Here is a 24,939-nt window from a genome sequence, read left to right as displayed (position 1 = left end):
TGTGCTCAGCCCCAACAGGTAGTTTTTCAACCCTTGCCTCCCTCCTTTCCTCCCATCTCTTGGAGTCCCCATTGTCTATTGTTCCCATGTTTAGGTCCATGTCTACCCAGTGTTTAGCTTCCACTTATAAGTGAGAACATGCAGTATTTGATTTTTTGTTTCTGTGTTAATTCACTTAGGATAATGGCCTCCAGCTGCATCTATGTTGCTGCAAAGGATGTGATTTCCTTCTTTTTTTATGGCTGTGTGCTATACTGTTTTCCACAGAGGCTGCACTGTTTTACATTCCCACCAGCAAAACACAAGGGTTTTAATTTCTCCACATCCTCATCAACACCAACACTTGTTACTTTCTGTTTTTCTTTGTTTTTGTTTTTGTTTTGATAGTAGTAATCCTAATGGGTGTGTAGTGGTATCTTGCAGTGGTTTTGGTTTGTAGTTCCCTAATGTTTACTGATGTTCAGCATCTTTTCTTTATTATTATCTTTTTTTTTTTTTTTTGAGACAGAACCTCACTCTGTCACCCAGGCTGGAGTGCAGTGGTGCGATCACAGCTCACTGTGCAGCCTCCACCTCCTGGGCTCAAGCAATCCTCCCACCAGTAGCTGGGACCACAGGCATGTGCCACCATACCTGGGTAATTTGTTTATTTTTTGTAGAGACAGGGTCTTGCTGTGTCACCCAGATTGGTTTCGAACTCCTGGGCTCAAGCAGTCCTCCCACTTTGGCCTCTTAAAGTGCAGGGATTACAGGCTTGAGCATCTTTTCGTGTACTTCTTGGCCATTTATATATCTTCTTTGGAGAAATGTCTGTTCAAGTCTTTTGCCCATTAAAAAAGTTTTTTTTGGTATTCATTGTATGATTTCTTTATGGATTCTGAATATCAGTTCCTTCTCAGATAGACATATGATTTGCAAGTATCCCATCCCATTCCATATGTTGCCTTTTCACTCTGTCGACAATGTCTTTTAATGCACAAAAGTTTCGCTTTGACAAAATTTGAGGTACTTCATATATGTTCTCCAGTTGGCTAAATTTCTCTAGCCTGCCCCTCTGTTAGCATCATCTTTCTGTGCTTTCTTCCTTAGAAGGGTCAGAGAAGGCTGTGGTGAAATTGAGCCAGACCTTTGTATCACTAGTATCTCCTTCTGTGGCAGAGGACACCCATTTACCGATGCACCTGCTTCTCCCATAGTAGAAGCCTTTTAACTGAGAATTGGTGACTTATAAAATATTACTCATTGTTATGATTACAGTAGTAGTGTATAGAACATGCTATGACATTGGTTAACATAAGCAGCTCTATATTGGCAGGAAGGACAGTAATATAACACTAGCTGTTATCATTAATAATTTTCAATTGTAATGTAAGTGCTTTGAAACGTATTGTCGCATATAATTCTTCTAATAATCTCTTAAGGCAGATGAGGTAACTGAAACTCAAGTAAGTTACGTGACTTGTTCAGGGTTGCATAGCTAAGCCATTCCATCTATAACAGTTCTCCCCTGTTATTTTCTGTACCAGAATCTGTCCTATTGCCAATTTCAAGAGGAGACAGGGCCATTATCTGGCATAGCAGCTGTGTCTCCACTACCTAGCATAGGACCTGGCACAATAAGTATAAAACTGTGGATCTGACAGTAATGTCATGGTTCAGGGGTGTATCACAGTTGTCTCCTAGGTTGAAAAAAGTCATTAGAAAGCATCAGAGAAACAAAAAAGGTTAGTTGTTGCTACTTCCCTCCCCTAAACATTAAAGGTTTAAACTAATTGATTTTTAAATTTAAAAACTTTTTATTGAGGTATAGTATATATTCAGAAAAGTACACTGAATCATAAGTAAATATATAATGCATTGAATTTTCACAAGCTGAACAGACTTGTGTAACTAGCACCCAAAACCCAGAACATTATCAGCACCTTGTACGTCCTCTTTGTGCTCCCATCTAGTCACTGACCCCTCTTCCCATGAAAGGATAACTGCTATCCTGACTTCTAACAAAATAGGTTAATATGCTTTTTAAAAAATATATATAAATGGAATTTATACTGCACAAAATGGCATTTTTGTATGAGGCTTCGTTTGTTCAGCGTTATGTTTGTGATATTCTATATTGTTGCAGGCAGTTGTAGATCACCCATTTTTCTGGCTGAGCAATGAGTGTTCCATTGTGTAACATGCCACGGTTTATCTACTGTACTTTTGAAGGGCATTTGGGTAGTTCCTAATTGATATGGTTTGGGTGTGTTTCCACACAAATCTCTTCTTGAATTGTGGTTTCCATAATCCCCACCTGTCATGGGAGGGACCCGGTGGAAGGTAATTGAATCCTGGGGGTGGTTACCCCCATGCTGCTGTTCTTGTGATAGAGAGTGAGTTCTCACTCAATCCGATGATTTTATAAGGGGCTTTTCCCACTTTTGCTCAGTACTTCTCCTTGCTGCCACCACATGAAGAAGGATGTGTTTGTTTCCCCTTCTGCTATGATTGTAAGTTCCTCGAGGCCTCCCCAGCCATGCTGAACTGTGAGTCAATTAAACCTCTTTCCTTTATAAACTACCCAGTCTTGGACATGTCTTTATTAGCAGTGTGGGAACAGACTAATATACTAGTATTACGAATAGCACCATTTTGAATAGTGCCATTGTGAACATTCTATTACATGTCTTTTTGCAAATGTATAATATATATACATGTTTGAACCTTCTGGATTTTAAGTTAAGAACTATTCATAAATAGAATAAATATTTTAAAATTCTTTCAGTTCCATATTGTATGTAAGCAAAGGAGAAGGTTAGGGAGGGAAGAAAGAAAGGGGTGGATTTGAAGGGAAAGAAGGAAGACAGAGGAAGGACAATAAGATAGGAAGAGGAAATCAGGGGAGAAGAAAAGATTGTAGAAAAGGAAGGGTAGAGAAAAATGGAGGCAAGCGTACAGCTGTGGGCTCCTAAATAAAATGAGATACTGAAACTAAATCCTTATCACAATCTTGAGCATGGACTTCAAGGTATCATTACTTCTTGAAATGCAAATCTCTCTTCAAGCCTCATCAGTTCCTCTCAGAAGCTGTTTGGCCTCTAGTTCATCCATTTCTCTCTCTCAGTACTGTCAGCACTCCATCTCTTTTCCTAACTAGTCCTAACCAGACTCTTCATAACTGTTCTAGATCTGATCTGTTTTTCACTAGCAGCCATTTATATTATTTTAAACAAATCTAATAAAAAAAAATAAAAACCAGATCATATTGAGATAGAATAGGAATAGGACGTGCCTCCTCCATGTATTTTTCCTTTTCTTCTTCTTTTCGCAAAACCTACACCACTACTTTGCCTACACTATACCCACTAACCCCCAAGCTTTTAGACACTCAAAGAAAAGAGCCATTCTTCTGTGCTGTCATAATGTTTAACCATGCCTAATTCCAGAAACTGGCCTTAGGAGATCTAAACATTGAACCAAGGTTGTTGAGTCTCAGTCTCCCACCTTCGGAAGGAATGCTGAACAATTACTAGGGTATGGAAAGGGAATACAATTTCATTGTTGGAACTGGGGCAGAAATTAAACACATATAATTATTTTAAGTCTGTCACTTATTTGCTTTTTGACCTACATTCGCAGACTCCTTATTCTTTTTTTTTTTCCAGTATTAAAGTTATTGAGGATTTGGAAGCTTGAATGACTTTGCAAATCTTAACTAAAACTAATGATATAATTATTGGCTTGCGGAATAATTTCTTACAGCACAGCACAATGTATTTAATTTTTAAAGAATAATATTTATCATGTTTTTGCATCATAAAAGTATCTTTTGGAATTGTCATTGGCAGGTTTTTATAAATATGTTAATTATATCTATCTTTGTATGTATTTACTTAAGAAATTAAAAGAATATGTAAGTCAGAAAAGGATTCTGAGAACCAATATAGTTCAAATGGAAGATTGGAATTATAGATTGGCAGGAATTCAGGATGCAAGAGACCATTACTTTAGATGGTCTCTTTAGAAGGCCTGGGATTTAAAACTGAGCCATACTACCTTTAGAAATTCCAAAGGATAGACTGCCACAGATTATGCCAGCAGTCATGTTGCAAGATTGGGTGACCCCTTCAAACTGGCTTGTCAAATTTATTAATATCTTCTTGCAAGGAATGAATCCAAGAATATGTTGGAGCTACATCTGGATGGAAATGAAATAGTGTTACAGATTCTGAGCAGTCAGACAGATAACCTGATGATAAATTTTGGGCAGTGAACTATATTGATGTTGCTGTCAACTTAGTAGAGATATCAAAAGAACACTTGGAAAGAAATAAATTAATGTTTGTTACTGTTGTGGGAAAACCAAGATGAATAGGGAGATTAGAAGACATCAAAGTAAAGCAGCTTATCTTCATATCCAAGGACCTTCAGCATCTAAAGATTCTTTAGAAAAGTGTTTTTCAAACTCTTTGATGGAAGAACAGATTAAAAAAAATCTAGGTGGTCACCAACTGATACTTTTGTAAAATATAAAAATGAATTGCTAGAAGAGTGAAATGAAAAAGACATGAAATACAAGGCTTGACTCTTTTATTAGTAGATTCATCAGATTTAAAGTTATTCTTACACATTGCTGTAAAAGTTTTAAAATTCTTATCTCATTTTCTGTACTTTTCTTATTATGGATTGGTAATAATTTACAGACCAGAACTGGTCCATGGACCTGCTCTCTTTGAATAGCACGATTCTAGAAAGGTTTCTGTATTCTAACAGTCCAGGAGTTGGCCTTCTTAAGAATTCTGTCTCAGAGGGGCGACAGTAGTATGTTATTGATAAGTAATTCCTAACTATGTATTAGATAATTGGAGATACTGTTTTTTAAAACAAATATGGTAGATGGTTATACAAATAAAAACTTTTCTGAAGATAACTCAAATTTTCAGTTAGTTGGATCAGTAAAAAATCAGAGAGGACGTTGTTACTTTGTTCATGCTTTACATATATATACACACACCAAAGAATGGCTTTTGGGTAAGGAGAGAATTTATACATATATTTTATAGGTATAAAATACACATAAAATCTACACACACCAAAGAATGGCTTTTGGGCAAGGAGACAATGTTTATAATACAATCTTCTTTTGTAAACACTCTTATTTCTGTACATTTTAAAGATCATCTTTTTTTGATATTTGCTTATTAAAGCTGTAATGTAGTTATATTTTCTAAGTTGAATATCTTAAACACTATGCCAGTGATTTGGGTAACATTTCAGTTTTTCTCTAATTGTAACTGATGAAGATTTTTAATGACTATGATAGGCACATTGCCAATTTTTGTTACATTCTCTTGTTACAAGAAAATATTATTTGCCATTTCAACTTTGTTTCATGTGGTTCATGGTAGAATTCATTTCTTATTAAAAACTTAATAAAGAACTACTGTTAGCTTTAGTAGTCATATTAAAGTATAATATTGTTTTAATCTACACCAGAATTATAGAATTTCAGGATTGGAAAGCATTACACTCTAATGTTAACCATATGATCTATGAACCCCTTCTAATGCTTCTCTGCCAAGTGACTGTTCAGGCTGTCTGTAAGTATCTCCAGTCATGTGGAAGCTCCATGAGTCCCAACATAGCTCCTGGGCAGCTAATACTGTTACATAGTGGTTTTCTACATTGACCTGAAACCCTTTTCCTTGCCACTTCTACCTTTTATCACAATACAGAACAAGCTTAATTGGTCCTGCATGTGAGTGAAGATAGCTATCATGTTTGATATTTCTTTCTTCTGTAGGCTAACATGTAGCCTTTGCTTCTATCATGTGATTTGTTTCCTTCCCTGTCTTTTTTGGCTTCTTCTGAATGTCATCCAGTTAGTCTCTATACTTCTTAAAGTGTAACACCTAGAACTGAATGAAGTGTTCAAGGAATAGTTTTGACCAAGTGTAGAGTTGAGTATTGTTATCTTCATTCCAGGAAGCTACCTTCTGTGAGATTGTATTGGACAGAGCTGTGGGTTACAAACCATTGATAGCTGTGACCCTTAGGTGTGTTATGAAATCATTTTAGAGGGTCTTGATTTACATAAAAAACAGAAGAGAATGGAACAAAAGTACACATCATGTAATAAAGCTAAGGATCATTGCTTAACAATTTTGTTTTCAATTTATGTATGAACACATACACACATATATGTACACACATATGCATATATACATATTACTCCATACAGATATCTCTACTGATGGTGATATAAAATGGTGATATAAAAATTTCTTATTATGTGTCAAAAAAGTTTGAAAGCCTCTGGCCTAGACTAGATGCTTCCCGTCCTTGTTTCTCTGACAGCTCCGTCTAGTCTCTGCTTGCTCTGCAGCCAGTTTACATGTCCCATCTTGATATTCTTCTTTGTGTTTCCCTGTAAATTTCGTGCTGTGTAACATGAGAGGCATGATGGGCTCCATTAGATTTGCTTTAGGACGCTGAAAAATTATTTTACTGCTTTGATTAAGTCTTTTCATGGTTGGACCCCCGTGAGAATTCTTGTCTGTGGAATGAAGAAATGAAGTAGCCTGGTGAAGAGGCAAGGTCAATTGCGGTTTTTTTTTTTTTTGTATTTAAAGGTTATAATATTTATTGCTGATGGATTGCTTTCTCTTTTTATTTAGATTCTGAATTATTTATTTATTTATTATTTTTAAAAATTTTATTATTATTATACTTTAAGTTTTAGGGTACATGTGCACAATGTGCAGGTTTGTTACATATGTATACATGTGCCATGTTGGTGTGCTGCACCCATTAACTGGTCATTTAGCATTAGGTATATCTCCTAATGCTGTCCCTCCCCCCTCCCCCCACCCCACAACAGTCCCCGGAGTGTGATGTTCCCCTTCCTGTGTCCATGTGTTCTCATTGTTCAATTCCCACCTATGAGTGAGAACATGAGGTGTTTGGTTTTTTGTCCTTGAGATAGTTTGCTGAGAATGATGGTTTCTAGCTCAGAAAATTATTGCCCCAGTGAAATAAAGGGTTTAAAGAAAATAGTGTTTGAGATAGACTCTCCTCCTCCTTATTTTTTGGTTTTGCAATTTATACTTTTGAATACTCGTGACAGCGAGTGCTCTCTGTGTGCCAGGAACTGTTCTAAATACTTTATTTATGTGCACCAAGTCAGTGGATCCTCATAACAGCTCTCTGGAGCATGACTGTTATCCTTATTTTACAAACGAGAACACTGAAGATGAGAGAGATTATTTAACTTGCACAAGGCTTTAGAATTTATAGTGTATAACAGTAGCATCTCAAGCAGCAATCTAAGAACGAAATCCTTTCAAACTACCTAACAACCAAAAATACGTGGATGGCACACTTATCCCATTACCCTGTCGTTCCAGATATGCTCATATAGCAGATGCTAAGTCTTTTCATAATCATTTAAATATAAGAATTTGAAGATATAAAAAACTTTTTTTTTCTATCTTTAGAAAGCACTTTTCAGTAACAGGAAAGGGAATCCTTTAATGACACTTCAGAATCTATTAATTCTTCCTTTTCCTTTCTTCCCCACTGTTCTTTATCTCATTCTCTGTTTTTGGCTCTACCCTGTCATCAGTTTCCTACTACAATTCTCTCTCTCTACTTTTTCGTTTTCTTTTTTTTTCTTCTCTCCATCTCCCTAACTCCCCATCCCCACTGGTTTTCCATCTATTCTTTCCTTTACTCTGCTTTTGTGCTTTCCATATTCATTCAAATTTATTTTTTTATGTAAGTTAAGCATATACTGAGCACCAAGTAAGTGTGAGGCATTGTTGAGATATAAACATAAATAAAGCATGTAGCATGAGAGCTAATCAGGGTGAGATCAAAGCTCTGCTAGTACATTCCCTTGAGAATCTGAGCTATTGGAGCATGCCAAGGTAAATACTCCTTAGGCTTTCCCTATATGGATCAGGAATTTCTATGGGATTTAGATAAATTGTATGCAAATAATATAAAATATGAGCCCCAGAATTCAGAGAATAGGCAGCATTGAGGACATGTTTTGGATCAAGGCATAAAAACAGTGGCCTAAAAAGTTTACAGGAATATTTTCATTGGAAAATTAGTAGTGTTTAGTATAAAAATTACTTCTTATAAAATAACACCGTACATTGAATGTATGAAAATGGTATTTAAGTTGGCCTTGGCCCTGGGGATCTCTTATATAACATTTACTAATATGAGCACTAATTACCAGCATTCCCACAGTTGAAATAGCAAACAGTCCAGGACATTTCTGTAACTTGTTTGACCTTGTCCACTCCAGCTCTACCTTGCTCACTTGCAGTATTTATGAAATAGCTTTCAGGTACTTCCTATGTGCCAGCAGGTATGCTGCTGGACACTGAGGGATACAGGGTTTAATGCATTCTCTTTCTTCTTAGAGTTTTCAGTCTAGCAGTGCCTGTCTCTTAGGTTTTGCCGTTACTTAAAGACAATTGTCCATAACTATTTCTCCTTCCCCTCACTTGGCCAGATCCTATGCATTCTTAGAGGCCAGTTGTATTCCAGTGAACCTTCCTTGGTTACCCAAGCTAAAAGTGGTTTCTCTGCTCTCTTCGCTCCTATTGTGTTTATTTTCTTTAACCAGTAATTTGGCAATTTATCATGTTAATTGCTTTGTGACTTGTATCTATTGTTGTCTTGACTTGTTATTTAAATTGTGTTGTGTGACTTTCATAGTTTGATTTTTGTCTTCTGATTACAAGTTCTTGAGAATAGAGACTCCTTTTTATAACTCTTATAGCAATGATCACTCCAAACTTTTGTTTTGTTTTTTGAGACAGAGTCTTGCTCTGTTTCCAGGCTGGAGTGCAGTGGTGCAATCTTGGCTCACTGTAACCTCCGTCTCCTGGGTTCAAGTGATTCTCCTGCCTCAGCCTCCTAAGTAGCTGGGACTACAGGCACATGCCACCACGCCCAGCTAATTTTTGTATTTTTAGTAGAGATGGGGTTTCACCATGTTGGCCAGGATGGTCTTGATCTCTTGACCTCATGATCTGCCCGCTTCAGCCTCCCAAAGTGCTGGGATTATAGGCGTGAGCCACCATGCCCGGCCTAAACTTTTTTTTTTTAATTATGCACCGTGTCTTAGTCAGTTTGGGTTGCCATAACAAAATGCCTTAGACTTGGTAATTTATAAACAGCAGAAGTTTATTGCTCACAGTTCTGGAGGCTAGAAAGTCCAGGATCATGGCTCTGGTAGATTGTGTCTGATGAGGGCCCGTTCCTCATAGATGGTGCCATCCTCATAGATGGTGCCTTTCCATGGCAGAAGGGCAAAGGGGCAGACAAGCTCCCTCAGGCCTCTTTTGTAAGGACACTAATCCTATTTATGAGGCCTCCGTTTTATGACCTAGTCAGCTCCCAAAGGCCCTACCTCTTAATACCAACACATTGGGGATTAGATTCCAATAGGGATTTTGAGGGGCCACAAACATTCAGACTATAGCACACCCCAGATCATTTTATTGTGTACCTCTGCTACATGCGTACTTATAAAAATATATTTATAGATTATAAAACATAAAATATAAGCTAAAAATGATATAAAGATAAAATACGCAACACTGTAAAGATAATTTATATTACTTATATTGTGGTGTTTTCACCTGCCATACCTGAAAAAGAAATCTGAAAAAATATGTAGATACTAATGGAAGAAATGCTTTTGTCATAAATTAAGTGTCCAGAAATGTGAGGGTCTGTCTCTGGACTCTTTATTCTGTTTTACTGGTTTGTCTATTTTTGTACCAACATCAGTATTTTAATTACTAACATTTATAGTAAATTTTGAAATCCAGTAGTGCAAATTTCGTACCAAAGTTTTTCTTACTGTGGTAAAATACATATAACATAAATTTACTATTTTAATCATTTTTAAGCATACAGTTTTGTGGCATTAAGTATATTCACATTGTAGTACAATCATTACAACTATCCATTAGAAACTCTGTACCCATTAAATTATAGCTTCCTATTTCCCTCTCTCCTCAGCCCCTTACAACTACCGTTCTACTTTCTCTGACTATGAATTTGACTACTTTAGATACCTCATGTAAGTGGAATCATATAGTCTTTGTCCTTTTTTGACTAGCTTATTTCACTTAGCATAAGGTCCTCAAGATGTATCCATGTTGTAGCATGTGTCAAAATTTCCTTCCTTTTTAAGGCTGGATAATATTCCATTCCATTTGTGTGTGTGTGTGTGTGTGTGTATGTATATATCTATATATGTGTGTAGTATAATATATATATATAATATATAATACTACACTTTGTTTATCCATTCATCCATGGATGGACACTTGGATTGCTTCTACCTTTTGTTTATTGTAAATAATCCTATCAGATTTTTCTTCTTCAAGATAATCCGATCTATTCTAGGTTCTTGGCATTCCATTTGTATTTTAGAATCTGCCTTTCAGATTGCAGATCAATTTAGGGAGAACTGACAACTTTTCATTATGAGTCTTTTTTTTTGAGACAGGGTCTCACTCCGTGGCTCAGGCTGGAGTGCAGTGATGTGATCATGGCTCACTGCAGCCTCGACCTCCCTGGCTCAGGCGATCCTCCCACCTCAGACTCCCAAGTAGCTGGTACTACAGGCACATGCCACCATGCCCACTAACTTTTTGGTATTTTTTGTAGAGACGGGGTTTCTCCATGTTGCCCAGGCTGGTCTTAAACTTTTGAGTTCAAGTGATCCACCTGACTTGGCCTCCTAACGTGCTAAGATTACAGGCGTGAGCCACTGTGCCCGGCCTCATTATGAGTCTTTTAATCCATGAACATGATATCTCTGTTCATTTATTTGTTTACTTATTTTCTTCTTAATAATAGCTTTCTGCGTAGAGATCTTGCACATCTATGGTAACGTTTATTTCTGTATATTTGATCATTTGATATTATTTTAGATGGCATCTTTCTAAAAGTTTTATTTTCTGACGGTTGATGGTATATGGAAATACAGTTGACTTCTACGTATGCTCTAACAACTTTGCTAAACCCACATATTAATTCCAATAGTGCATATGAACATTTACAAAATTTTCTATGTTCACAGTCACATTTTCTGCAAAAAAGTAAGTTCTATTTCTTCTTTCCAATTTTTATACTCCTTATTTCCTCCATCCTGGCTAAGACCTCCAGTACAATGTTGAATTAAAGTGATGAGAGTTGGTATTCTTGTCTCATCCTCTATCTCAAAGAAAAAAATTTTAATGTTTTGTTTATAAGTATGATGTTGCTTCAAGTTTTTTATAGATAACCTTGATCAGATTAAGGAAGTTCCCTTTTATCCCAGTTTATAGAGAGCTTTTAAAATTATGAATGGATGTTTAATTTTATCAAACACTTGTACTTATTGAGATAATCCTATCAATTTCCTCTTACTCTCTTAGCAGAGTTACTTAAATGCACATATTAGAAAAGAAGAAAGGTTGAAAATTAATAAGCTAAGCATCTATCTGAAAAAGTTAAAGGATTTTTTTCCCCGCTCCTAGTTAGCTGTTAAAAACAGTATGTGAGCCCATCATTCCTACTGAAACCATATTGTAATTTAAACCACATTTTTGTTATAGGGACACCTACCAACATTTAAAAATACTTCCTACTCTAAAGTAGAGTTGAAGTTTATCATTTATAAATGGAGATATGGCATAGAAGCTGAGAATAACAGTTGACGCCACATGAACTGGCAAACACATTTTCTTGAATATTTTAATTTTGTAATTTTTAAAACATTCTGGGCTGAGTCACTTATTTTGGTGATGGCATTTTGGAATCCTATGCTAAGAATTAAATGTATCATTTTTTCTAGTAGGGTCTAGCCATAGTTTTTAGGCTTTAGCGATAGAATGTACTTGATGTATCAAGAATATCATATGTCATCAAATGCATAGCCCCATTCCCCTGAAAATCAACGTAGAAAATCTATCTGAATGCAATTTTGTCTTCTTTTACCAATTTTAATTTGTCCTTTTTGCTTGTAAAAAGGTCTAAGACTTGACCTTGTGGATTTGGTCTGGCCAGTCAGATGAGGTATAATTATAGCCCTTTCAAGGCTGAATATGTAAGATTCCATGAACCAGTTCAGATGCCTTTGCAGATAAAATGCCCATGTTTTAGATTATTTAGATAGATGTGAAGGTACCGTTTGTCAGTCTTCCAGCTTCTTTACTGCTGCATCCAGTCTAGAAACCATGATAATTTTTGAAACTGAGTAATTGATGTTAGATTTAATTCAGAGAAAATAAATTCTAAAAGATGAAAATGTAGTTAATATTAGTTAACAGTAATTTATTGTAATATGTGACTTTTTTTTTAAAAGGCAGTTATTGATCTTTGAGCATATTTTATTTGAGAGTCACTTGTTATTTTAGGTTGCCAAAGTTGAAGACTTCCTTCTCAGCTGATGTTAAATATTGTTGGTTTAGCACAATCGTCACTATCAAGAAAACAGGAAGCTATGTAGGACACATGCCAAATGGTAAATTAATAGTCAGGGTAAAGGAAACTGACGTAGACTCAGGGAAGGAACCCTGGACTCATCTACTTTGTTCTTTTTAGGTGGCTTGAAGAATAGAAATGGTCTAAGTCATTATTTTTTCCAGACAGTGTGTCAAAAAACAGGGTTAGCCCTATTAAGCCAGAAAGAATATATTTTCTTATATTTTGCATTATTTTAAAACTGCTAGTGTTTTAAAGGTTGTAGAATATCTTCATATAGCTTTGTTAATCTAGATTAGTTCTTGGCTGTCACTAAAAAGCCTATAAAGTATAGTAAAATTTGCCTACTTTTATTTTTTATAGTGAAACCTTAACATTTGAGTTGGATCTCAGTAACTGGGAACAAATGATAATTTAAAGAGGAGTCAAATCCAAATTTACCTTTCATTATTTACTTACAGTTTATTTATATAAAGAGTTTGCTAAATCAATGAACAGTGTCATCATTGTAGAGTCTGTGTCATCAAGTTACAGGGGGCTTGTTCCCTCTCTCGTAGCTTTGATTTATGTGTTTACAGTTTTTATACTTATTACTGATAAATAATTTTCTTTTCATTAGAACACATGTAATATAACTTCTTTTTGGCAATATTTTGTCATCTTTTACTTCTCATTTTTCTAGGTACTTAATAAAATATCATTTGTTGAAAACATAGTTCACCAATTATAAGATTTATAGTTATAAATCTTTATAAGTCACTAATTATGATTTATAAATCACTAATCATAAGATATCTCATTAATCTGATGATTTTCTCTTAAATTATTGAGAGCTGGTTTAATGTAGTAATTAAGAAAGTGGGCCATGGAGGCAGACATCCTGGGTTTGGATCCCAGCTCTGTCACTCACTAGCAAGTTACATGAGCATCTACGTGCCTCAGTGCCCTCATCTATAAATTGGAGGTAATAACAGCACCTATCTTGGAAGGTTGCTGTAAGTTTAAATAGTTTAATATAATTAAAGAACTTAGAATAGTGCCTGCCACGTTAGTAAATGCCTGACAAATATTAGCTGCTGTTATTTGTTTATTGTGGAAATATAATAATTATAGGTAATAACTTAAAGTTTAAATGCTGAGTTGTGTGTACAGTTCTTCAAAGGGAAGACCTTCCACAAATAATCACACTTTTGCCTTTCTTGGAGGTGAGGATGAGCACATCATCCCAATTCCAGTTAAATCAACAGTCTTTTTTTGTTGTTGTTGTTTTTAATCATGAAAAGAGTACAACACTAGGAGTCAAGATATATGCATTCATTCAGCAAACCTTTATCCTCACACATAGTTGTTGGAGTGTTCACCTCCTGGATATCAGTGCTAGACACTGGAGATTTAAAGATGCCTAGGCCATGGAGACTAAGATATGGTTAGAGTGTCCTGGAAGTGGTTTCCAATCCCAGAGTGCCAGTGAGACCCTTTGCTCTTTGATGTCATTATCTGTAAAATGACAGTTCTTGAGCTTAGTTTATGAGTGTTAGTAATATGTTAAAATTTCATCAGTGCTGGATACTTAGCACTGTGCTAGGTGCTATACTAGGACGTACTTAAAAAAGAGTGTAACATAGCGCTTGGTACTAGAATCTTATGATCTAGTTGGGAAAACAAGCCACAATGAGAAAAATAGACAAATAATACTGGGAGTCATGTGATTAAATGTAAAATAAGAGACTCAACAGATGAGAATATGCGAAGGTTCTTACGCTCAGCATTTTATTGCGTCAATGATTAACTGCCATTTCTGTAATAAAGTACTAGATTAAACTACCTCCTTTGATGCTATCAAGAATTCCCGCTTGATAATTCCCACTTTCATAATCTGTATAATGTGAATTTAACTCCCTTTGTTCACCCACATGTTAAACTTTAAAACAGTGCATTCCTGGTATATTTAGGTAATTTGAAATTGGTAAAAGATACATTTTTACAGCATAGTTTTTATCCAAAATCCTTTCTGTACTCTAACACCAAGATATGTTTTTTGTTCTTGTTACTGCTATATTCCTAGCACTTAGTGCCAGACACACAGTGAACACTGATGAAATATAGTTGAGAGACAAATTTGAAATTATACTTAACTGTCAGCAATTTTAAAATCATTTAAAAATAATTTTTAAATTAAAAGTGATTCAATTTGGAATATTGGCTTTTTCAACCTTGGCTCTAACTACATGTGAGGACAAGTTGCCATTCTATAAATATAATTTTAATGTAGCCAGTAGCTTTTTCTTTACTAGCTTTTTCATACTTGTATAAGGAAATGGCTTTCTAGATGAGCGAATTTCCCTGCCGTATTAGTTATCTGTTACTGATTTATGACAGCAGCTTCATGGGAGACCTTAAGCTAGAACTGCCCAGCCAAGCCATTCCCAAATTCCAACCCAAAGAAACTGTGAAAGATAATAAATGTTAGAAATGTGAAGTTTCGTGATATCACAGTATAAAGACTTTCATATGCTTTACTTGAAGACTGTTCATCAGTATATCACCCTGAATTCTGTACTTCTGAGAAGGAGTGAAGTACTTTAAAAGAAAAAGATAAAATCAGGCCATCATAGCCAACTTTTCTTAGTCAAATAGAAAAGGGTTGTATTTAGCCTTAAAATATTTTATAATTGTGTCCAAGAACCGTGGCTCATGCCTTATAATCCCAGACTTTGGGAGGCTGAGGCAGGAAGATTGCTTGAGGTCAGGAATTCGAGACCAGCCTGGGCAAAGCCCTGAGACCCTGTCTCAAAAAGAAAAAAAAAATTTAGCTGAGTGTGGTGGTGCACCTGTAGTCCCAACTACTTGGAAGACTGAGGTGGGAGGATTCCTTGAGCCCAGATGTTCAAGGCTGCAGTGAGTTATAATTGTGCCACTGCACTCCAGCCCGGGCTCTAGAGCAAGACACTGTCTCCTAAAAAAATTATAATAATAAAATAGTTCATAGTTCATGTTCATTATAAAAATCAAAACAATGCAGAAAGCAGCTGGGTGCAGTGGCTCATGCCTATAATCCCAGCTCTTTGGGAGGCTGAGGCAGGAGGATCGCTTAATTCCAGGAGTTTGAGACCAGCCTGGGCAACATGGTGAAACCTTGCCTCTATTAAAAATGCAGAAAATTAGCCAAGTGTGGTGGCATGCGCTTGTGGTCCCAGCTACCTGAGAGGCTGTTGTGGGAGGATCGCCTGAGCTCGGGAGTTTGAAGCTTCAGTGAGCTGTGATTGCACCACTGTACTCCAGCTTGGGTGACAGCAAGACCTCGTTTCAAAAAAAAAAAAACGCAGAAAGGTAATTAGAAGAATGTTGTAAAAATCATTTCAAATCCGGCCACATTTTGGTTACTCTCCTTCTGAAATCTGTCTATGTGTGTAGATATACATACTTACAAGTATCCTTTTTCCGTAAGTGGAATCATACTATTTCCATGTATTTTTAAAGCTTTTTAAACATTACCATGGGTTTAGAATTTACCAAAGCTCCCCTTAGTGCTATATGACATTGGAAAGATCACTTACTTGAAGTGGGGACGGGAGTGGGTAATACTCCCCAAAAGCACAATCAAGTCAAAATGGTACTCTCCAGTTAGCTGCAGGCCTTCTGTTTTGCTGAGAGGAATATACAGATTTGGGGTCAAGAGTCAAACTCCTCAAGGCAACAGAGGAAAGCTCTTTTAAACCCATGCTCTTTTTTTTTTTTTTTTTTTTTTTTTTTTAATAGAGTCTTGCTCTGTTGCCCAGGCTGGAGTGCAGAGGCATGATCTCAGCTCACTGCAACCTCCATATCCTAGGTTCAAGCGATTCTCCTTCCTCAGCCTCCCTAGTAGCTGGGACTACAGGCATGCACCACCACACCCGGCTAATTTTTGTATTTTTAATAAAGATGGGGTTTCACCATGTTGGTCAGGCTGGTCTTGAACTCCTGACCTCGGGTGATCTGCCTGCCTCAGCCTCCCGAAGTTGTTGGGATTACAGGCATGAGCCACCGCACCCTGCCCCTATGTTGTTTTTTGATTAACGGAAAAATGAGCACCCTCCTCTTGTGCAGCTTGAATTTTCACAGTAAATTAAAGAACATGACCAAACCAATTTTAGACAGAGGTAACTTAAGAAGAGGAAACATTTTAGTTTAATCTTAGAAGAAACTTGAGGTACATGGCATTGGCTTGTTTCCTATAAACCTATTTATCCTAGGTAATATAAGAAGATAGAATGTAACATATCTTAAATGATTTGCCCAACATTTCATTGGAAGACAAGCTGAGTGCCACTTAGGAGAAAGAGACCTACTAATGGCAGCTTTCCTCTGTTGCCTTGAGCACTTTGGCTCTTGGCCCCACGTTTGTAGATTCCTTTCAGCAAAGCAGAATCCCTGCAGCTAACTGGAGATTATAATTTTGACTTGAGTGTGCTTTTGAGAAGTATTACTCTTCATACCCCTGTCCCCCATTCCCACTTATGATATTGGAAAGTAAGTGATCTTTCCAATATCATAAAACACTAAGGTGAGGTTTTGTAAATTTTTCTTCTATCTTTTCTGTGGCGTTTTAGTGGCCCTTATATATTGGCTAGCCCACCCATTAGCCTGACTGTTTCCATAGAAGATTTGGCTATCATCTCACACTTTAAACTCTCCATTTCCTTTTCCCTAAACATGCTCCTTTGCTAGTAAGTCTTATTCAATAAATCTATTTGTCTCGTCTCCACTGCTGTTACCCTAGTCCAAGGATCCATCATCTTTCTTTCTTTTTTCAGATCTAAAGTGGTTATTATTATTATTATTATCCTACCTGCATTGGGTTTTCAGTCCCAGTGAAGATTGAGAAACCTGGTGAGACCAGTAGCATCCCTGGGGGGTAAACACAAGACTCATCCACATTGCTCCCAGCTGCCCTGGCCTTCCTACAACTCTTAGAGGTTTGCAATCCCTGTTCCTTATAGCGATGTCTTTCCTTAAATAGTAGAGACTTTGGGCAGCAGAGCTCCTCATCCCATTCCAGGTGGATAACCACATCCTGAAACACTCCTCTCCATGACTGAAGGTGAGAGGCTGAGGGGAATGGTCTCTGCCCTCTGTGACCCTGTTCATTCCTTTCTAGCACCGTTCTTGCTCTCATGCGCCTGAGTGTGGGCCTTATCTGCCAGGTGGGCTACACTCTGCTCAGCCCCCCATCACAGAACACTGTCTCCTCACTGAAGACTGTGAAGTGAATGTTTACTGAAGCAGCAGCATTGTCACTGCACCAGAGCTAGAAAATGGACAGGCAAGGATCTCTGTAGATAGCAGAGAAGTAGGTGATACCATCTATAAATGCATGTTGGTTTTGCTCCATCATCTTTCTTGACTAAAATGGTCTCCTCCCTGGTCTGGCTGTGTTCATTTTATCTCTGTGGTCTTTTTTTTTTCTATACAGTAGACAAAGTGATCTTTTAAAAACGTAGATGTTTTTACTCTTCTGCTCAAAACCCTCCTTTGTGCTTGGCATAAAAGCTGAATAATTGCAACCACTTGCAGGTCCGGTGTGATCTATCCCTTGCTTTTGCCCCTCTCTCCCTCATTTACTGTGTCCTAATCTTTTGCTCTTCTCTCTCTCATTTACTGTGCTCCAGCCGCATTGCCCAGATATATCAAGATTTCTTCCCCAGATGTACCAAGCTGGTTCTTGCCTTCACACCTTTGCACCAGCTGTTTCCTCTGCCTGGAATGCTCTTTCCCAGAACTTGGCATGGTGGGCCCCTTTGTGTTATTCAGTTTTCGGATTTCACCTCCTACAGAGGTCCTCTTTGATATTCCAGTGTAAAGTAGCTCTTGCTTCAGTGCAGCACCCTGTTTTATTTTCCTCATAGCATTTAGCAATCCTAAACCATCTTTATGTGTTTGTCTCTTGTTTATCATTTTCTTCTTCCCTCACTAGAATTTAAGTACCATGAGACCGCAGATCTTCTCTGTCTCGTCCATCCTATAATCCTAACACCTAGAGCAATGCTTGATAAATCTTATCTAAATGAAAAAAATTAGTGAATGAAACACAGAGATAGAGAAATATACTTTTTTCTTCATAGAATTATAATTTGTTAGCACATAGGAATTGTACATATTTATGGGGTACATAATGATGTTTTGATACATATAGTGTATAGTAATAAGATCAGGGTAATTAGCATATCCTCATCTCAAACATTTATCATTTATTTGTGATGGAAACAGTCAATATCCTCCTTCTAGCTATTTGAAACTATTTATTATTGTTAACTCTAGTCATCTACAGTGGTATAGTACATTAGAACATATTCCTCTTATCTTGCTATAATTTTTTATCCTTTAACAAATCTCTTCCTATCCCCCTTAGAAATGTACCTTTTAATACACTGAGGTTGCTGGAACCAGCTGTTGATGTAGTAAGGGTGGAAGGTGACATGGCAGGGCACAAAAACACTTAACCAGTTCTGGTTAAAGTATATAATAAAAAGCGTGGCCCAACAATGAGTGTAACCATTCGGGAAAAAAACAATTTGTCATTGAAGAAGGAGTGAGTTATTCAAACAAACTGGAATCAGGTTAATCCTGAGGATTTCCTGTACTACTACTAACTTCAGTCTTTAAGCTATGTAGTTAGATAATTTGATCCCCAAGCCCCAAAAAGATCCTTGATTGTGAATGGTGCTTTTCATAAATTTAAAGCATTGCAGTTGAATGCAATAGAGAAAGAAAAATCTTAGTGTTGCTTATAGGGCTCATAACAGCATGCTCATAATGACATGATGCTCATTACCATCATTAGATTATACTTCATAATGCTAGAATTTATGGGTTTTCTATAGTCTTTTAAAATAACTACTGTGTTGTGGGGCAGAAAAGATTATACTAAAAGGGAAATATGATGCCTCTAAAATGTACTCTGAGGAATTTTTTTATATTGAAAGGAAAACGAGAAAGTATTCTTAAAACCTGTGAAATATAAAAATTGGTTACCATTCAATTGCTGGTGCAACTTAGTTGTTTAGTTTATAAACTGGTATTTTTATTGACCCCAGAAGATAATGAGGAATAATCAACTTAGTGATTTATGTTAAACATATCCTTGTTAAAGTTTCTGTTTTTTTTTTTTTTTTTTTGATACAGAGTCTCACTCTGTCACCCAGGCTGGAGCACAGTGGTGCAGTCTTGGCTCACTGCAGCCTCCACCTCCCAGGTTCAAGCAATTCTCCTGCCTCAGCCTTCTGAGTAGCTGGAATTACAGGTGCCCGCCACCATGCCTGGCTATTTTTTTTTTTTTTTTTTTGAGGTGGAGTCTTGCTCTGTGCCCAGGCTGGAGTGCAGTGGTGGGATCTTGGCTCACTGCAGCCTCTGCCTCCCAGGTTCAAGCAATTCACCTGAGTTAGCCTCCCGAGTGAGTAGCTGGGACTACAGGTGGGTGCCACCATGCCCAGCTAATTTTTGTATTTTTAGTACAGACAGGGTTTCATCATGTTGGCCAGGATGGTCTCCATCTCGTGACCTTGTGATCTGCCTGCCTCAGCCTCCCAAAGGGCTGGGATTACAGGTGTGAGCCACTGCGCCTGACCTAATATTTGAATTTTTAGGAAAGATGTGGTTTCGCCATGTTGGCCAGGCTGGTCTTGAACTCCTGACCTCCAGTGATTTGCCTGCCTTGGCCTCCTAAAGTGCTAGGATTACAGGTGTGAGCCACTGCGCCTGGCCACTGTCTGGTTCTTTTCTCTTTCACATTCAAATTGTTTTGGGAAAAAGTAATAGTAAATCTCTAACGTGGGGTCTGAGTTACTTAAAGCCAAAATTTTTTGAATCTATTTTTAAATGACTCTTGCCCTTCCAAGTTGCCATGTAGGGAAATTGTACATTTATTTCAACTATGCATCCATCCATTAAATTACTTTTATAGGTTCTTTTTTAGAATTGCTTCACAGCCAGTTTTGGAATTATGAAAGAAAATTAGCCTCCTTGCTTTCGTTTGTAAATTAAAACTCTCATCTTTTTAAAACAAAATGAAGACATATTACTTTCTCAATTGACTTCATATTAATATTTTATTAACTTATGAAGCCTATGCAGCTGTTATGCAGTTGAACTTATGACTTCTAAGACAATAAATTATCTTGTACAGCAAATCTGTGAAGAGCAAGAAACATTGTATAACCTTGTGAAATAATAGATTAAAAAAAAAACCAGGCCAGGTGCAGTGGCTCACACCTGTAATCCTGACACTTTGGGAGGCTAGATGGGAGGAGGATCACTTGAGCCCAGGAGTTCGAGACCACCTGGGTAACATAGTGAGACTTTCTCTCTTAAAGAAAAAAAAAAAAAGCCAGGTGTGGTGGTGTGCACCTGTGGTCCCAGCTGCTTGGGAAGCTGAAGTGGGAGGAGCTTGAGCCTGAGACATTGAGGCTGCAGTGAGCAGAGATTGCACCACTGCACTCCAGCCTGGGCTACAGAGTGAGACCTTGTCTTGAAAAACAAAACAAAAAGAAAATACCAAATTGTTGAGACCTGGGTAACTACCCCCCACCTTTTAAATTTGCGTTTTACTTGAAATTGAGTATACATTGTGCTTTCCTGCAGATGAAAGTTATGGTGTGCCAAATCTGAAGGAAGCACTGTACCTTTGTGGAAGGAAAGAAAACCATCTGGTACCAGAAAAAGGCTAAAAGTGGGCTCTTTTTTGTACTAACAGAATGAAAGCTAAGAGTCCATATTTAAAATATGATCATAAAACTATTCTTATTTTACAGTTCTTGGCATAAGAATAGACATGTGTTTTGGATAATATACCTAATTTTAAAAGTCGAGATATGCCTCTTTGAGAAAAGTAGTTGAAGCACACTGTTGATGTTTGTTGTTAAAACACATGTAAGTTTTATTGTGAAATAAATGAATTATTTGTTTTAGGACGAGTCTTCATGTCTTGGCTTCCGTGACTATTAAAGACTTTTATTTTGTTCTGTAAGCCAGTGTTTTAATCTGTTCTGTATAAAGATCCTGTTTTGTTTAGTATCATAAACATGTGGGTTTTTAAAGTTTGTTTTTAAAAAATATTTTCTTTCTTCTGTTTCTGCATTTTTTAAAGCTGCACATCATTGACTCCTGGGCCCAACTGTGACCGATTTAAACTGCACATACCATATGCTGGAGAGACATTAAAATGTAAGTAAATGATGACTATTTTACTCAAAATGTAGGTTACAGTGTCAGCTATTGGACTTTGTGCTTTAGTTTTCATTTCCGGCTGTTAGTTGTTATCTCCTAAGATATTGTTCACTAGCATTTACCACTTTTCTTATCTGCCATTCAATTCTAGTTTGATTAAAAGTAAGGCAGTTGGCAGGGAATAAGTTGTGGTTAAATAGGCATGCACAGAAATTCCTAATATTTAGGCATTCCTGGTAATTTTTATGTGTTTTTTTCTCTATAGGCGGCTTTTACATAATGCTCAATAAAGAGTCCACTGCTTTAGAATACCTGGCCATTTAGAAACAGTTTTTAGGTAGGAGTGGCTGCTGTCCATCACTGCTGCTAACCCCCCTGTGGAACCGCTGCACCACAACTTGTCACTGATCTATCTCCTGTTGTTACCAAAGTGTAAGAGTCCTACCTCAAAAACTCTTGGCATGGCTTAGGCATATCAACATGTTATATCCTTTATAGCAAGGGCTTAGGCATATCAACATGTTATATCCTTTATAGCAAGGATCAGAGATACAAACGGTCTACAAGGGCTAGATTGGTAATATAGTAAGGGAAACAGGCTAGGTGTGACAAATTGGGACACCCTGTCACTTAAGGGGAGTTACCTTTAATGATTTATTGAGAGAAGGTGGACGTCTGAAGTTTTACCTGAATTCTGTCAGTTTTAGATGTTGCTACTTTTCCAAAATTAAAAACATGGTGTCGGCCAGTATTATGCAGGCTAAACTGAATGTGTCTGTGGGCTGGCTTGAGTTCCTGGACCACAAGTTTTTGATCTTGGATGGATAGTATGGAAGATCTGTCATTGGACTCAGCCCATCAGCTACAGCAGCCATCTAGGCTGTATCAGCTTTTCTCTGTCACTGTTACCAATACTGAACCTCTAGCCTAGTGTGGAAATCACAGTGGCTTTGGTTGATTAGTGTTGGTAATCTCACCAGGAATTTTCTCTCTTCAACCTATTCTTGTGGTGAACAGCCTATTAAAGTTTTTCTGTTCCTAAAAAGAAAAATAAAGAACATGGATATTAAACACGGAACAGATGGGTAAACTGCTTTTTGGCCATTGGACCAGTGTGTTTTACCGTTACATGCCAGGGAGGGGCCATGTATCTATATAGTATTTTGTATTCTTAGTACTATATTCTGTAGAATCACTTGATACTAATTTATCAAATGCAAGATTAAATGAGAAATGTTGGACATGCTGACTTGTCAGCCTTGCATTATTAGACCATTTTCTGGAAACCATTAAAATATAAAATAATTTTACCTGTCTGAAGTAGTAGGACAGATTCGACTGCTACTTTTTTTTTGAAAAAATTATTAACTAAATTTAAAAGAAATGATCAAAGTAAATAATTCATGTGGTTAAAAATGTAAAAGTACTGGAATTTTTTGATACATGAAACCAGTAGTCTTCTCTCCCAGTCCAGTTTCCTGAGAGAATCACTTGCAGGTTCTAAACATTTTCAGTTTAGCTCTCTGGGGATGATCTCCATATCTTTAAATAATGTACTTTTGCCTCTGTTTCTTGCCTTATCAGTTTTAGACATTGTTATCTTTTGACTTCCTGCGCTGATACATGAAGCATCAGCCTATTTTCCCTATACCCCTGAACTCTTTTTTCTTTTCCTTCTTAATGTAATTATATCACCATTATTAGTTCCTGTGTTGGTTACCCTGTAGCTTAAAAATTTTTACTTACTTTTTTTAATGGATCACTTTAGACATTGTATTACACAGTTAATGAATAACCCCTAAGAATTCTTAGTAAGTACCTGGTAACAGTTAGCTTTGTTACTACTTAAGGACAATCTCTATGCAAGAATGGTGAATACTTACGGTAGTATACTCTTTAGTTTTACATTAACCATAGATACTGTGTCTTTTGCCTCTGCATTTTATAAGATGAATATATTAGCCCCTGCCCTTCCTTCAATTCCTCTTCCTTCACCTCCCAGCTTTTGTCTTTGGTTATTTTCCTTTTGCATTTTCAAGATTGATAACTTACTGTCCGTTCTAAATCTGTAATTGTCTTCTGTGCCTTGTCTATAAATTGCTTGAATGATGGCTCTGGAGGCCTCTTCCTGCATAATTATCACTGTGAGATGTGCCTTTATTACTCTTTTGAATTTGACCTTGTTTTGTAGAATCTATGTATTGTAGATTCTATGTTTTGTAGAATGATTTCTTGATAAATGGGTTACCTACTTATCTTGCTGGAACCCATTCTCAGATAACTTGCTCAGATTCTATTCCTCTTTCTACCCTTCTGCCTTTCCTTTAGCCCATCTGATAATTTTTTATTACTACAGTCACAATTAGGTATCTTAATTTCTAAGAACTCTTTCTTACACTGTTTCTCATTCTCAGCATCTTGTTCTTATTTTATGAATATAGATCCTTTAAAATCCTTCAAAGAGTAAAATTTAGAGATTTTTTAAAAAAATGTTTTCTTCTGTTATCTGAATTATTTTAATTTTTCCTAGGGATTATATTTTTGTTTATCATATTTTTTCCCTCTTTTATTCTATAGGTTTTCTTCAAATAAAAGGTATTCATTTCTGTTTAAGATAGACAATAAAATACTGATTGGGACTTCTGAGTAGGTGAGCAAGGCTTATGGAATGTGTGGATGAATGATGGGCCAGATGTGAGTCAACTGTTCTAGCTCTCCTCACATAGTTTGTTCTATTTCTTCATTGAATACCTGGGGAGACATACCTGGTCACCCTGTCATTTTCGGGTGATAGGTATATAGACTATTCCGTGAGGAGCTTTTGCTTACTCTTCCTGTTCTTAGCCCTGTGTCTCATTCTTGCCTCCCCTTACCCTGGATAACTACAAACGTTTATGGGTTTACTAGGACAAATGGCTTCCTCCTCATCAGTGGCCTCTTCCTCACATTATTACAGGTCAAAGCTTTCCTCTGCCCTACCTTGTCAAGTACTGCACTTCCATCTGCATTCTGTCTCTAGCAATTTGCTAAACTTTCTCATCTACTGATTAACTACTCTCCTCCCTTCCTCTTCATCTTTCTGTTGTTTGGGATTTTATCTTTCTGTATTCACTATCATTTAATGGGATTGGAGAGTGGATCTTAGAGAAGAAATAAGTGTGTGTGGTCAGTCCACAGTCTTGAGACAAAAATAATGTGACTTCACAGGCATCTTTCTAGTAACATGGGTTTATGTTAGGAAGCATTTGCTGATAC

General features: G+C 36.9%; 1 protein-coding gene across 8 annotated transcripts in view; it reads left to right on the top strand.

Annotated features, from left to right (window-relative positions):
• BABAM2 (BRISC and BRCA1 A complex member 2) overlaps positions 1 to 24,939 on the top strand; it is a 577,548-nt gene that overhangs the window by 138,266 nt on the left and 414,343 nt on the right. For all 8 annotated transcript variants that reach the window (XM_055253180.2, XM_063623865.1, XM_055253179.2 and 5 more), the window contains one exon: positions 21,605 to 21,681. In XM_055253180.2, coding sequence (XP_055109155.1) covers positions 21,605 to 21,681 — 77 coding nt within the window. The remainder of the gene's footprint in view (positions 1 to 21,604; positions 21,682 to 24,939) is intronic.

This window comes from Symphalangus syndactylus, chromosome 18 (genome assembly GCF_028878055.3).
Source record: "Symphalangus syndactylus isolate Jambi chromosome 18, NHGRI_mSymSyn1-v2.1_pri, whole genome shotgun sequence".
NCBI classification, from domain to species: domain Eukaryota; kingdom Metazoa; phylum Chordata; class Mammalia; order Primates; family Hylobatidae; genus Symphalangus; species Symphalangus syndactylus.
Note: the sequence above shows the minus strand (reverse complement) of the source record. Positions and strands in the feature narration are given on the sequence as shown.